Here is a 14,516-nt window from a genome sequence, read left to right as displayed (position 1 = left end):
GCTGGAGACACAGTGGTAGGAGAGGAACTCTGCCCAAGCTCCAAAGCTCAGCTGTGCGGTGTGGGTATCCGTGCGGGGGTCCCCTAGGGACTGAGGGCTCTGAAGCCAAGGGTTAGTTCACTCCAGCCCTCCCAAGTGTTGGGGACCCCTGCCTAGAGGTGGGGCTCTCTGAAGGCCGTAGGGGGTGCCAGGGCCAGAGACTGAGATTTCTCAATTCCTCCCGGGAGATTGAGATTTGGGGCCGTCAGACAGGAGGCGGGCATCCTCTGAGAGCGGGACTGAGTCCCCCACTGCGCGTCCGCCTCCCAGGCACAGGAGCAGAGAAATCAGGCATGTGCCCCGCGCTAGAGGTGGACCTGAACTGCACGCAGGAGTGCCTCTCGGATGGGGAATGCGCGGACAATCTCAAGTGCTGCTGAGCCGGCTGCGCCACCGTCTGCCAGATGCCCAGTGGTAACCCCGGGGGACCCACGCGGGGCGGGGGCTGGAGTGACTGCAGCTCCCGGTTCAGTAGCAGGGGTGCTCCCGACCCAGGAGTCCCTGGCCAGGTCAAGGCGGACGGAACCAGGTCCGGCCAGGGTTCTCCCTCCCACAGCCCCGAGACAAAGGCATCGCTGAAGCTCAGCAGCGGTAAAGAGAGGCATCCCCACTCCAGGCTGGATTCAATGCTCTAGAGAAGGACCCACTTCCAGGACACACTGCGGGGACATTGTTCTCGGAGGTCAGGGGACCTCCCCAGCCAGCTGGAGCTGCAGGGCCGCCCTAGTGAGAGAGCTGGATCCCAAAGCCTGGGGAGCGCATCCTTATCAGGGTTCTTCCCCTGGGGTCTCCCCCAGCCCTGGGGGTAAGACTTGGGGTGCCTGGCCTGGCAAGACTCCCTGGAGTCCTCTGTCCAGATGGAAATAGACTTTACAGATTTAAGAGAGCATCTTAAAGATGTGGAGTGAACATCTGAGAGAGAAACGTTGTTGCCCAAAGTCACGCCGCCATCCCTGGCTGCATAGGAGTCCAAGCCAGGAGGTGCAGCTTTTGCCTGAGTGGTTGAAGAAATCAGGACCCCTCCCTGAGCACGCCTTCCACTTCTTCATCTTTAAAACACTCTCTTCCACTCTAAGGATTGAGTGAGAGAAAGTATGTGAAGCTTGGGTGTCATGAAAAGTACCTGCTAGAGCTCAAGACTGCCCAGCAGGCCATGGGAGCTCCCATCGGAGCAGGAAGGGGCCTTAGACAGCATGGAATTCAAGCTTCTCATTTTTCAGAGGGAAAAACTGAGAACTAGAAGCTGGCATAGAACTGGGGGTCCCAAGGTATTATGATCACTGTTCTTTATCCAAATACAGCCCCCGTGATGTTCCCGCCTTGTGATTTCTCTGAAGATGCCCCCAGGGGCCTGAAAGGTTTGAAACTAGAGACTCAGTCACTTGAGCAGGCAGGTGGGCGGTGGAGGGAGGACAGGCCCATCGGGGGCTCCTGGGTCTGGGGGCCTCTAACCTGGACCAGAGGGAGGAGGACATTGGGAGAGAAAGACAGACACATGAGAGAGGAGGGGGCAGAAAAGAGGAGCCTCTGCTGTTAGGGGGAGTCTCTGCTGTTCCCTGGTCTCAGATGGACAGACTGAGGCAGGAAGAGGGGCAGGACCAGAGGGCCTCCTGAGCTAGAATCCTAGTTGTGCCGTCTGCTGGTTGTGGGTCCTGAGCAAGTCGCTTCACCTCTCTGAGCCTCTGCTTTCTCGCTGGCAAAATGGGATGAGAATCTCAGATGTTGTAGGGTCGACATGAGGCTAAGTGAAATCATACATGTGAAATGTCTCAGGAGAGAGTAGACCCTCCACACACAGTGGCTTGTTTTGTGGGTACCCCGCTCCTGAAGCCCTTCTGTCCAGGGGCAGCTCGGTATTGAGAGCTCCTGCCCTTCTCAAGGGAAAGGGTGACTTTGTGCGAGGAAGACAGCCCCTCCTGTCCTCTGCAGCTCATCACCCAGCTGTGTGCCCGCTTGACACTTGGCTGGGCTTGCTCCTGGGGCTTCTGGGCATTGAGCCAGCTCCCTTCTCCTTGACCCTGGAAGTGGAGCACAGGGTGTGTGTGTGTGTGTGTGTGTGTGTGTGTGTGTTAGTGGAAGAATGCGTGTCTGTGTGTGGATGAGTGATTGGGGTGGGGGGGCTTTGTGCTACATGGCTCTCACTGGGAGTGAATTTATGGGAGTGAGTGAAGGGATTGTGGGTGTGTAAGCCATCATACCAGCACTGCACTTTACCACTTACAAAGCAGCAGAGTGCATGGTGCACAGATGCTGAAGCTGGATTCCTGGGTTCAAATCCTGTCTCTACCTTGTGTGACTTTAGGCAAATTACTTACTCTCTTAATGCCTTGGTTTCCTCATCTGTTACATAAGGAAATATTAACAATTCCTCTCCTTTTCTTTTAGGATTACTGTGAGAATTAGATGAGTTAATGTACATCAAATGCTATATGCCTGGCACATAGAAGAGGCTAAGTAAGTATTAACTGCTGTAATTATTACAACAAAGGACTTTGACTGTGCAGGGAGAAGGAATATATGTCTGTTGCCTCCACTGCTTCCACAGCGGCCCCACGACATGGGCAGCGTGGATCTCATGTGGCACCTGAAGACATGGGGCTCTGGGACATTTCTGGCCCCAGGTCACAAAGTTGGGAAAAGGCAGAGCTGGGACTCAAACTGGGGTCCAATAATCTCAAAATTGTTCGTGGAGAGAGCAGAGGGGAGAGATTTGCAGGCAATCTTCTTGCTCCCCTGCAATCCACTCAAGTAGGCAGCTCTTCTGTTTGTGAAACCAGGTGATGGGTGGTGGGAGGTCATCCTCTGAAGCGTTCATCTCCCTGCTTCCCCTCTGCCCGCGCCCCTTACTCCTTTTTCTACCCAGAAAAGCAGGGTTCTTGCTCCAAGCTGGACATCGCCTGTCCCCAGCTCAGCCTCTGCCTGAACCACTGCCAGGTAAACAGCATGTGTCTGGCCAGTTGAGATGCTGCCACAATGTTTGTGGGAAGGTGTCCTGTGTCACACCTGTCTTCTGAGGTTGCTGGGGGTGGGGGGAAGCACACTGATACCCAGATGTGATGACACCTGCAGGAGGTTGAAAAGGAGAACCTGAGCTAACACACTTCTGTTTGTGTATCTGCCCATTGATTTACTTTCATCCGCTCAACGACTATTCAGAGTCTCTATCACTTGCCATGCACTGCTCTAGGTGTTAAGGTGCTCTGTGAGCACAAATCAGACAGAAAGTTCTCTCTAGGCAGTTTATGCACTACTGGACAATAAACAAAATAAATAAGCAAGTATATTCTGTGGATGTTAGAGGGAGATCAGGGTCCTGGAGAAAAAAGAAAACAGAAAGGGCATAAGGAGTACTAGGGTGGAGGAAGGGGGCAGGGAATGGTGTTGCAGTTTCTACCTGGGACCACGAGTGAGGGCACCACCAAGAGGGCAGCTTGTGAACAGAGAGTTGTGCAAATGCCAGGGGGAGACATGAGGCCATCAGGGGAGAGTGTTACAGCCAGAGGGGGCAGCAGGTGCAAAATGGGAGCATCTCTGGTAAGTTTCAGGAAACGCCAGAAGGCTGGCTTTCTTTTCCTAGAATAATTGTGGATGTGTCCACTGAATTTTGCCTGTCTTCTGAGGTTGCTATTAAATGGCCTAAATATTTTTCTCCCTTCGAGGTTACGTCTTTGTACCGGAATGCCTAAACCTCCTTGCTTATCCTTGAGTTTCAGTAACTGAACAAGGATACTTTGGTATCATTCTGCATCATGGTTTCTTTTTTTTTACCAGAACATGGAATGTTTATTCAATCTACAGATTTTTTTTTTAATTACAGATTTTTTAAAGGAAGTTTTCTTCTATTACGTCTTGAAATAAATTTTCTGTTCCAGTTGTTGAGTTTCCTATTTGAGACATCAATTATGTTAGATTATCTTCACTTGTTAAAAGCGTGTCTACAGGAGAGATTTAATTTCCAGCTTTGCCTTTTGCTATCTGTGTGATCTCAGACGAGTTATTTAACTTTTGTGGATATAGTTTCTATTTGGAGATAACAATGGAAACTACCTGTGTTTGGAATCCCCAAGACCACACTCAGGTTTAATTCATAAAAAGGCTCACAGGACACTAAGGTGTATTACTTAGGTTTACAGGAAATTGACGCAGAGTCAAATCAACAAAGGGGAAAAATGCACGGGGTGAAGCTGGAAGGGCACAGGCACAAGCTTCCACATGTCTCTTCCCTGTCCAGTCACAAAGAATCTGCTTGCTTCCCTCAGCCCAATGCGTCCGAGCAGTTGCCAACCAGGAAAGCTCGCTCCTGCCTGGGAGTCAGGTTTTTACTGTGGTCAGTCACATGGGCCTATACTGCCTGCACAACTGACCTCAGTTACGGAAGCCCCAGACCCCAGAGGGAAAGCAGGTATTTCCCTTGTTTAAAATGATTACAGAAGACAATTTAGGTGATACTGACTTTATTTCACACTTCATGAAGTGGGAAGTCTCCATCCCCGAGGGTCCAGAGAACTGCAGAGCATTTACAAGGACCCAGAGTTAGGTTTTGGTTTGCTGACATGGCACCCCAGGCCGGAGTGGTTCATCTTGGGTCTAGATATTTATTTCAACACAGGCCTGAGATCAGATCCAGACGTTCCTACTGGGAGTTGGGTGTCATGTTGATGATCACAAGAGGAGCCCTGAATCTTTGAGTATTTACCGCCCAGGGGCACAGAGCTGAGCATTCTCTATTCATTAGTCTCAAATGCGTTCACAGCATCCCAAAGAAATGGGGTTGATTTTATAAACGATCCCGTTTTACAGATGAGGGCACCAAGGCCCAGGAACACTAAGTAATTTGCCAAACCCAGGTCCTCCTACTGTTGTCGGGGGGGGGGGGGGGGAACCTTTCCCTGTTTCCCGTCTAGGTTCCTTGGCTGGTTTGGTAAGACAAACTAGACATAAGACAGATGAACAGGAGAAAACCAAATTTCATAGGTAGAGCATCCCCAAAGACCTGGGACCCAAAGACAGGCAGCTGAGGCTTATATGCCATCCTGAGTGAAGGAGAAGGAAGTGAGGATTGGGGCTCCAAGGGGAGGAAGATAAATTCCAGGAAGATGAGAAAAGCAGATATCTGCTTAACAAATGTTTGCCATGCTGGGCAGGTAGATAAGTGTTACTGATATTAAAAGTTATCTGGGATTAGCTCTCTTCCTGATACAGGCCCTCTATCTAAATCCTTTAGGCAGTTAAGGGAATAGTAATCGTCTCTTCCTGAGTCTTTTGGGCCTTGCATGTCTTCAGCTCAAAATAACCAACAAGCCATGTGGTATATTTTGAGGGGGAGCACGTAATCCGTTCCCCCCTCATGGTGAAACATGCAGTTATAATGCCATGGGGTCTGACAACCCAGGTAAGTTTTTCTCCAGCATAAGATAGGAATCGAGGTTTTCCTCTCCAAAGGGTGTTTGCCACTGGTTTGAGGGTCCTGGCAATTCACTCACATCCAGACCCTAGGGTCTCGGTAGTAACTGGGCGGAGGCAACATGGTCGTTCCGAGCCTACAAACTTGTGCACACGGCGTGGTGTTGTGCCAGCAAGTGGAAATCTAATCTATCACTTCATCCTCAGCGGATGGGGAGAGACTCACGTTTGTTTCTGCAAAAGAAGTCCAGTGACTTGTACTTGTCACAGGCCACCAGTGTGCGATCATTGCAACGAATTAAGGTGAAGGCAGAGAATTAGGAAGAGGTGCAGGTTAGTGGGAGAGAATGCGGGGTTTCCTGAGATTCAGCTCTTCCCGACCTTGGCTTCTCTGCTCTACTTCCCAAGGTGCGTGGGAAAGGCAGCTTTTCTCTGCGCCTGCTACCCTTCTCCTCCACCCCGGTGAGTCTCCTCCAGGCTTGCTATCAAATTGTGGTCCTGTGGACCATCTTATAGGAGGGGAAACTGGGGCTGGGGACACACCTGTGACGGTGAGCCTGTTAGGAATGCAGCTTCTCAGGTGTCACCCAGACCTGGGGAATCAGAATGTGTATTTACTTCCACAAGACCCACAGGCAGAGTCAAGTCTGAGAAGCGCTGTTACTGGGCATTTGGCCCCAGCAGGCAGAAGCAGGACCAGGGGAGGTGGGGAGATTACACAATAAACAGGACCCAGCCCAGCTCCACCCCTTCCTCACTCCCCTCCTCATTGCCTGTCCCACCCCTCAGCTGGGGTGGGAAAAGCTCTGTCAGCCCCCAGCTTTCCTCAGAAGCCCTCCTGCAAGGCCACGAACATGAGCCGGCTCTGCCTCTCCATCGCCCTTCTTGTCCTCCTGGGCACCCTGGTGGCCTGCACCCCGGAGGGTGAACCCAGCAACCAGGCCCAAGGTAAGTCCTGACCCACCTCTCCTCTACAGGCTGGGGGGAGGGGAGAGTGAGGGGAGTCCGTGGAAGGGGCTGGGGAGCAGGGGTGGGCTTGGTGCCGCCAGTCTTCTCTGGATTTCTCCTGGGAAGTTGGGCAGCTTAAACTCCAGGGACATTTCATGACTCTAAAAAAGACATCATTACACTTTCAGCTTTTAAAACAAATCATCCTGCCTAACTCTACAAGACCGGGGACCCCATCTCTGAGACTCTCTATTCCTGGTCTCTGCTGTGTCCCTGAACCTCACTGTAGTGTAATAAAAAGGTCAATATTTGATCTTTCTCCTGGTTCCAAGACCAGGCCTCCTGAAACCCTTGGAATTTACTGTCTTTTGTATGGTAATGAAAGTGACCTCAGATAGCTTCAGAATGGGGCTGGACTCCAGAAAAATCCCATTTGGTGATTAGAGAGTTAGAACCCTCAACCCCCAGCACCTCTGGGGAAAGGGGAGGGTACTGAGGGAGAGTTCATCTACCAGTGGCCAATGATTCAATCAAATTACTTACCTATTGAAACCTCAATGAAAAAAAACCCTAAACTTTGGGAATCGGAGAGCTTCCAGGGTGGTGAACATTCGAGGTGATGTGAGGGGGGACTGTCCTGAGAGGGCATGGAGGTTCTGCACCCCTCAACCCCTCAACCCCCCTTTGCCCTATGTATCTCCTCCATTCAACTGTCCCTGAGTTTTATCCTTTTATCCTTTCTATCAATAATAACCAGAAAGTCAATAAAGGACTTTCCTGAGTTCTGTGACTCGTTCTAGTACGTTATTGAAAGTTGAAAGTGGGGTCCCAGAGCCCCCAGATTTATAGCCAATTGGTCAGAAGTATGTGTGACCCAGGGACATGTAGCTGTCATTTGAAGTGGTGGCTATCTGATGGCGTTGAGCCTTCAGCCGCTGGGGTCGGCATTAACTCCGCGGATTTAGTGTCTGAAGTGAGTTGACTTGGGGGCCGCCCAGTTGGCGTTGGGGAATTAGTGGGTGTTGGTAGAGACACTACATATTTGGTGTCAGGGAAGAAATCCAGACTCATACATCCCTGGGCTTTGGTGGCTGGGATGAGGCTCAGGTACAGGGGAGTAAAAGTGGGGGGCAGTGCTCCCAGAAACTCTTACCAGTTATCTATATTTTAAGAGTTCCCTGCAGATGTCAGGTGTTTCATCAGATGGGTTGTAACAGGATCATATACTGACCTGACCTTACTACTCACCTGCTCTGGGACCTGAGGTCAGTCACTTTTCTGCAATTTCCCCACCTGTACAAGAGATAACTACCAAACAAGTTCTTACAAGGGATTATCCAACATGAATATAGAGTCTTTTCACATTTCATGCCCAATAATGTCCTTTTTCCACCAAGATGTCTTAGTCTGAAAAGATTTGTCTACCTACCTCCTTCCTTCAAGAAAAAATATTTAGGGGTCAATAATGGCATTATTTCTCCATTATTGTTGCAAGAAACGCAACACTTCTGTGACCTTGCTCTTGGGGTCAAGGCTGTGCTTCTCCCAGGCTGTTAGAATATTAGTAAAAACTCAAGGCCCTTCCCCTTCCCCCCACGTCTGACTATTATTTTATTATCCTCTCAGGATACAGAACATTAGAGCTAGATTCTTAATTATCCAGGCGCGCTGCTATCGAATGCACATTTGTGTGCCCGACGCACAGTGAGGCCAAACAAACCGAAACGTGTGAGTTTGAAGCAGAGAAAGGTTTATTGCAGGGCCATGCAAGGAGACTAGCCTGGCTCATGCCTTAAAAACCCCAAACTCCCCCATGGTTTTCAGGGAGGGAAAAGTTTTTAATAGGCAAAATTTGGGATGAGAACTGCAGGGTGTGTGACTTCCTTCTGATTGGTTGGTGGTGAGGAAACAGGGCAGTGTTCCAGGAATCTTGTGCTCAGCCAGAAGTTACCATCCTCCACCTGGGTGGGGGACTTAGTTCCTGCAGAAGAACTCAAAGATATTGATAAGTATATTCCTTCTGGAGGAACCTGGACACTATTGTTTCTTGACTGCTTCTCCTTGCTTCTCCTATTGTTTCTGCATTCCCTCACATCCCTGATTAGCAACTGTTTGAATCTGCTGTTTGGTATTCTGGAAGGTCCAGGAGGCTGAAGCCTTTTTCCTGCAAATAAGAAACGGAGGTGGAGGGCAACACAGAAAGGTTTTTGTGCCCAGAACCCCACAGGGTCCTGCTCAGTTTCAGTGCCCCCTCATCAAATAGACATTTAACTAACAAGAATTTAATTGTATTCGTTCTACTCAGTGTCGGTGCACTTGGCATGAGCATGAAATGGGAGATTCATTCATTTGACAAATATTTATTGAGCCCCTACAAGCCACTGTTCTTGGTATGGGGACGCAGCTGTGAATAAAACATAGCACAAGAACCAGTGCCCTCTAGAAGGAAGACAGACAATTGAGTAGGTGGAAATAGTACACCAGGTCATGGCAAGTGTCTTGAAGGTAGAGAGTGATGGGGATACAGGAGGCTGTGCTCTTTCTGGAGAGGCGTTGAGCAGAGGCTGCAGAAAAACGTGCCTGGTGTGTTTGAGCCACAGTCAGGACCAGGGTAGCTGGAGCTGAGTGGGTGAAGGGGAGGGGAGTGGAAGGGGATGAGGCAGAGAGGCCATGGGGCAGGTCCTGGCCAGCTTTGTAGGACTTTATAAGAATCAGAATTTGACTCTGAGAGAGATGGGGCGTCACTGAGGGATTGGTCACGGGAGCAATGGGTTAGGACTCAAGTTGTAACAGGATCCGTGGGGCTGCAGTGCGGAGAGTGGCCTCTAGGGGGCGAAGGGCAGAGACAGAGGCCCATGGGCAGGCTGCTGCTGTGGTCCACGTGAGCCACGATGGACTGTGTACCTATGTTGTTCCCTGGGTTGATCTCAGTTCTCTTGAATAACATGAATGAGTTGCTCTGTAGAGGATAATTCTGTTCCTTGATTAAACAATTAATTATCTTTCCTTTGCTGTTTCCTGATACGTAAATGCCGTAGTATGTGTTCATTATCTAAAACTTAGACAATAAAGAAAAACATAAAAAAGTAAATCAAGATTTCCAAATCCTGCAACCCAAAGGTTACAGATACATCCTTCTACTCTGAGGTCCTCATGTACAGGAACGAATTGACTTGCTCATCCAGAGATGAGGAGGGAACAGGGCAGCCCCGTGTCCTCTGGAAGCACAGCCTTCCCTTTCCTCACCTCCTCAGCCTCCAGAGAGGACGTGCTCCACCTCCGTGGCAGGGCTGGGACTAGGGCAAGGTGAGGGGCACTCACCTCCAGCGCAGAATTTAAAGGGAGGCTAAAAAACTTATAATGCAGATAAATCATAATTGATTGCAATAGTGTAAAAACTCAAAAATTAATGCAAAAATCCACCGTGCACTCAAAGTGAATGTTTTAAATAAAGACAGGATGTGACCCTGCACTTGCCTGACCTACCTGTTTGCTTCACTCTAATCCTGGCCCTGCTCGGCTGAGACCAAGAGCTTTACATTGAGACCTGAATACGCCTCATTCCTGATTGCAAGTTCATGTGAAAATATTATCTTCTATCAGATGTAATTTTCTGCTTCAAAGAGGAAACTCTTCTTTTAAATAGAGACTTGCCATTCCTTATGTTTAAGAAAGCAACTTTCTCATCGATGCCAAGGTTTTCTCATAAATGAGAGCTTTCCCTCTGCTCTCTGGACATTTATGTGATTAGCCTGTGTTTCGCAGGATTTTCTTTTTGGTTAATTGAGGCATAGAGAAGTCTGTGGCTGAATAGACACATTGAATGATTCAGAGAACTTGAGTTCCTATCTTAAATGTTCATCAAGATATTTTACATGTTGACAACTTATGTCTAAAATATATAATTATTTTTCCAATTTATGACCAATACACATTTTAAAACATTACATAGAATAAATGTGTTCTTGATATACTACAGTTCTAAAAGGAAACCATTTACTTAATCTGAGGCTCCAGAAAAGAAGCATCATATGTCCCAATGTTGGAAAACCTGAATGTGTTGATGTCCAGGGTGGTCCCTGGGGACTCGTCTGTTGTGCATTGGTGTGGGTGGGTTGAAGGGCTTTAATGGGCAGTTGTGTCCAGAGGTGATTTTTAGCTTGGACACTGCCCTGGAACATTAAATTAAAATTGAATGAGTGCATCTAACAATTACTCTAATAACTAATATTTATTGAGTATTGATCGATTGCCAGTTACTTGACGGACGTCATCTGTAATCCTCTCAACAAGTCCCTAAGGTTGAGATTATTATGCTCATTTCTATGATTAGGATGCTGTGGCTCAGAGTGGTTACTTGTCTTCCCTAAGGTCACACAGCCAAAGAGTGGGTCCTCTAAGACCTTAAAGAATATAGTTCAGGGATTTGCACTAGATGTTCCTTGAGACTTGGGGGTACTGGGGTAGGAAGGGGTGAGAGAATGGCTGGGGATAGGCAGTGAGAGGGCTGAGGATGGGGCTCCATCCCAACACCCAGGTTTCTTTTAATAAGTTTTTCTTTGAAAGAAGGGATCTGTTGCTAAAAAAGGGATTGACACTCATATCTTCACGGCAGGAGTTTTAAGCTTTACAAAACTAATATGTCACTGGATGGAGTGCTTCTTTTACTCCACAATAGGCTGCAACCATTTTCTGATGTCAATACATATTCTTCTACAATATAAATTTACTCATTATAAAAATTGTGGTATATTTTATTTTAAATATTTCTTCTTTCGTAATTGCAAAAGGAATATATGCTCGTAAGAACTTGAGAGGATATAAAGATGTGTAAGGAAAGTTTTAAGACTCCTCTTCTTGCTATGTGTTTGTTTTTCCAAACCACCAAGCAATTCTAGAATTCTCAGGGAACACTGACTGGCTTTCCTACCATCATACCAGTTCTAAGGCCAGGAACCTGGAAATAATGTCAGATTCCACAGGTTAAGGACTGTGTCCCACAGGTCTCCTTCCATCTTCAGATGCCAATTACAAGTCCATCTTGTCACTCATGCTTCTGACCAACAACTACATATCAGAGGTTCCCGCAAACGCCGTGGAGTTAAATTAATTTGCTTGAGCGACACAGACTCAGGGAAACGTTTTACTTACAAGATTAACAGTTTATCATAAAAGGATATAGCTCAGGACAACCATATGGAAAGGCTGCATAAGGCAAGGTAAGGGGAAAGGGCACGGAGCTTCCATGCTGTCTCTCATCAGTACACACTCCCCAAATCTGTTTCTGCTCGCCAACCAGGAAACTCTCCAAATTCAATGCTTTTGCATTTTATGGGAGGCTTCATTACCTAGTCATGACTGATTAAATCATTAACCGTTGGTGACTGATAAACTTCCACCCACTCTCTTCTCCCTGGAGGTAGGCGCTTTGGGATGTCGGTGAAAGTTCAACCATCTGATCAGGCATTTGTTTCCCCTGGCAACCAGTCCCCATCCTTGGGTTACCTAGGGGCTTTCCAAAAGTCACCCTCTTCACATAACTGAATACACCTTTATTGCTCTCCTCACTTAAGAAATTCCAAGTGTTTTAGAAGCTCTGTGCCAGGATGGAACAAAGACCAAATATATATTTCTTATTATAAATCACCATGTCACACCCCTCAAAATTCTAGTATTCCCGCCCCCATGAAATAGCCAAAGTAAATACACTGTATGTTTTTCTATGCCTTTCTCCATTACAGCATGATTCTTTTTTTTTTTTGTGGTACGCAGGCCACTCACTGCTGTGGCCTCTCCTGTTGCAGAGCACAGGCTCCAGACGCGCAGGCTCAGCGGCCATGGCTCACAGGCCCAGCCGCTCCGCGGCATGTGGGATCTTCCCGGACCGGGGCACGAACCCGTGTCCCCTGCATCGGCAGGCGGACTCTCAACCACTGCGCCACCAGGGAGGCCCTACAGCATGATTCTTTCACACTTTTTTTAATAGTGGAAAATTTCAACCATACTCAAAAGTACAGAAGATTATATAGTAAACCCGATGTACACATTGTTCACTTTTAGCAGTTATCAACATTTGGAGAATATTGTTTAGGTATGCCCTTTTTCTTCCCCCAGAGTTTTTTAAAGCTAATCTAAGGCATCATGCCAGTCATTCCATAAATACTTCATGAAGGGTGTATGGTTTTCTACGTCATCACCATGTCATCCTCACACCTAACAACAGTAATAATAATACCTCAGAATGCAGACCATTAAATGGAGGTTTCACATTTCAAGCTCTGCTAATGCCCCACCCCCAGCCCCATCATTCTATTTCAAGACACTGTTGGTTTCAGTTGCCGACCCTGTAGACGGAGCTGTGATCACCATTCTCATAACTGACCCAGAGTCCGTCCCAGTCCCTGCAGCCCTGCGCCCTGCCTTCTGCCTGGAGCCTCCCTACACGGGTCCCTGCAGGGCCCTGTTCATCAGATACTTCTACAACGCCAAGTCTGGGCTCTGCGAGACCTTTGCTTATGGTGGGTGCAGAAGGAAGCAGAACAACTTCCTGGATAAGGAGGACTGCATCAGCACCTGTGGTGGCCGCAACAGGGCCCGGGGTAAGAAAGGGGGCAGGGCAGGATGGGAGGGGAAGGTCTGGGGAAAGAGGTGGAGCTCAGGGGGCCGCACGCCATTCACACCTGCACAGTGTCTTTTCCCCCTCACTGCTGCCCAAGAGAAGTGGCTGCAGTGTCCTGTGAAACCACAGACTGAGCTCTTCCTCCACGGGCCAGCTTGGCAGACGGTCACAACTGGAATCGCCCTCTAGATAATCGAAGCCACTCATCTCCTCTCCTCTTTCAGATGGGAACACTGAGGCAGCCACCCCGCACAGTGGGTCTGCAGTGCTCCTGAGTGCCCCACCTAGGCTTGACAAACTGGTTTTGTTCTCGTTGGTCATCCTAGTGTCAGGAGTACTGTGCTTTCTCATTTCTGCGATGGTCAAGGCTCTGTCAGGGTGTAGACTATCAAGGTCAGGGGCTTCAGTGATGGCAATCAACAGGTTCCTTTCTTCTTGCAGAGAGCCGGGCAGCTGGGCTCCCCTGAGATGGTGAAGTCCTAGGAGGCCCCACACAGCGCTGGGCTCTGCCTTCTGAAAGAGCTGAGCCTCTTCCTCTGCTTCCTTCTCAGACCTACCCTCCTCAGCAGAACCCTGCGTCTTTCCTCACCTTCATCCCACTCTCCACCATCACTGCTTTCCTTGGAGGGGGCAGCGATGGAAGTTCTGGCACCCAGTTCCGAGCGTCAGTGGTGGCAGAGGACTTTTCAATAAAGAAACCCCTTTTCCCCACAGTGATGTTGAATATTTATCTGTCTGTGGCTTAAATCTTATATTTAATAAATTCTTTTCCTAATTATACTAACTGGAGTGGATTCTGTTATTCGCAAGTAAGGACCTTCACCACTAGGGTCCATGGAAATGGTGGTCCTTCTCACTCTTCTGCAGAGCAGTTGTCACCTCCCTTTTCCCTGTCCTCAGACTGGGCCCTACCAGGTATAGGAAGCAAACCCATTACAGCACCATCTACCTCCTAATAGTCACCCCAAGCTACACAAAAACCTGGGTGACAGACACCTCAACATGAAAGCTTTCATTCTTCACTTCTTGGACCAGGTCAAATTTGGGGACAGGTTGTTCTCCTGGACTCTCAGAAGGAGAAAGGAAGGAGCATGAGACTCAGCTGTCTACTTGCCCAAGGCACCTCCTTCCCTGAGGTCCTGGGGTAGGGTGGGGACTGCTACTTCAGTTAAAGAAAAGCATCTCCCCATTTAGTGAGTGCTTGCCACGTGCCAGGCTCTGTGCTTAGCGTATTTCTGGCATTATTTCATTTAATCTTCTGAGAATCCTTTGAAGATGAAATGGAGGTATGGAGATGTGAGCTGGTTTCCTGGAGTTACTGGAACAAAACACCATGAACTGAGTGGTTTATTTATTTATTTTTATTCTCTTCCACTTCTGGGGGCTAGAAGTCTGAGATCAGGGTGTCAGCAGGGACATGCTCCCTCTGAAGGCTCTGGAGAATGATCTATTCCAGGCCATTCTCCCAGCTCCTGGAAGGCCTGGCTTGTGACAGCATAAGTCCAGG

General features: G+C 48.5%; 1 protein-coding gene across 6 annotated transcripts; it reads left to right on the top strand.

The window, feature by feature from the left end:
- Nucleotides 1–305: 305 nt before the first annotated feature.
- Nucleotides 306–13,789, top strand: LOC116740826 (protein AMBP-like). Of its 6 annotated transcripts, none has more exons than XM_032606802.1 (7): nt 306–453; nt 2,425–2,493; nt 2,903–2,973; nt 5,851–5,904; nt 6,232–6,390; nt 12,726–12,989; nt 13,561–13,789. In XM_032606802.1, the coding sequence occupies exons 2-7, from the start codon at nt 2,462–2,464 to the stop codon at nt 13,782–13,784; spliced, it is 804 nt and encodes a 267-aa protein (XP_032462693.1). In that variant the 5' UTR covers nt 306–453; nt 2,425–2,461; the 3' UTR covers nt 13,785–13,789. The 6 variants fall into 6 exon arrangements, with proteins under 6 accessions (XP_032462693.1, XP_032462694.1, XP_032462696.1 ...); XM_032606803.1 differs by lacking the exon at nt 306–453 and adding an exon at nt 1,285–1,397; XM_032606805.1 differs by lacking the exon at nt 306–453 and having other exon boundaries at nt 2,443–2,973; nt 12,789–12,989.
- Nucleotides 13,790–14,516: the final 727 nt, after the last annotated feature.

This window comes from Phocoena sinus, chromosome 15 (assembly GCF_008692025.1).
Source record: "Phocoena sinus isolate mPhoSin1 chromosome 15, mPhoSin1.pri, whole genome shotgun sequence".
In the NCBI taxonomy this organism is placed as follows: Eukaryota; Metazoa; Chordata; class Mammalia; order Artiodactyla; family Phocoenidae; genus Phocoena; species Phocoena sinus.
The sequence above is the reverse complement of the archived record's forward strand: the minus strand, read 5'-3'. Positions and strand labels throughout refer to the sequence as shown.

What these genes read in the sequence shown, in the direction of transcription:
- LOC116740826 (XM_032606801.1), top strand. Translation starts at nt 2,820, where the DNA reads ATGGGTGGTGGGAGGTCATCCTCTGAAGCGTTCATCTCCCTGCTTCCC. An exon ending in TCTGCCTGAACCACTGCCAG is followed by an intron (nt 2,974 to 5,850) that starts GTAAACAGCATG and finishes CTACTTCCCAAG; the next exon opens with GTGCGTGGGAAAGGCAGCTT. An exon ending in TGGCCGCAACAGGGCCCGGG is followed by an intron (nt 12,990 to 13,560) that starts GTAAGAAAGGGG and finishes CTTCCTTCTCAG; the next exon opens with ACCTACCCTCCTCAGCAGAA.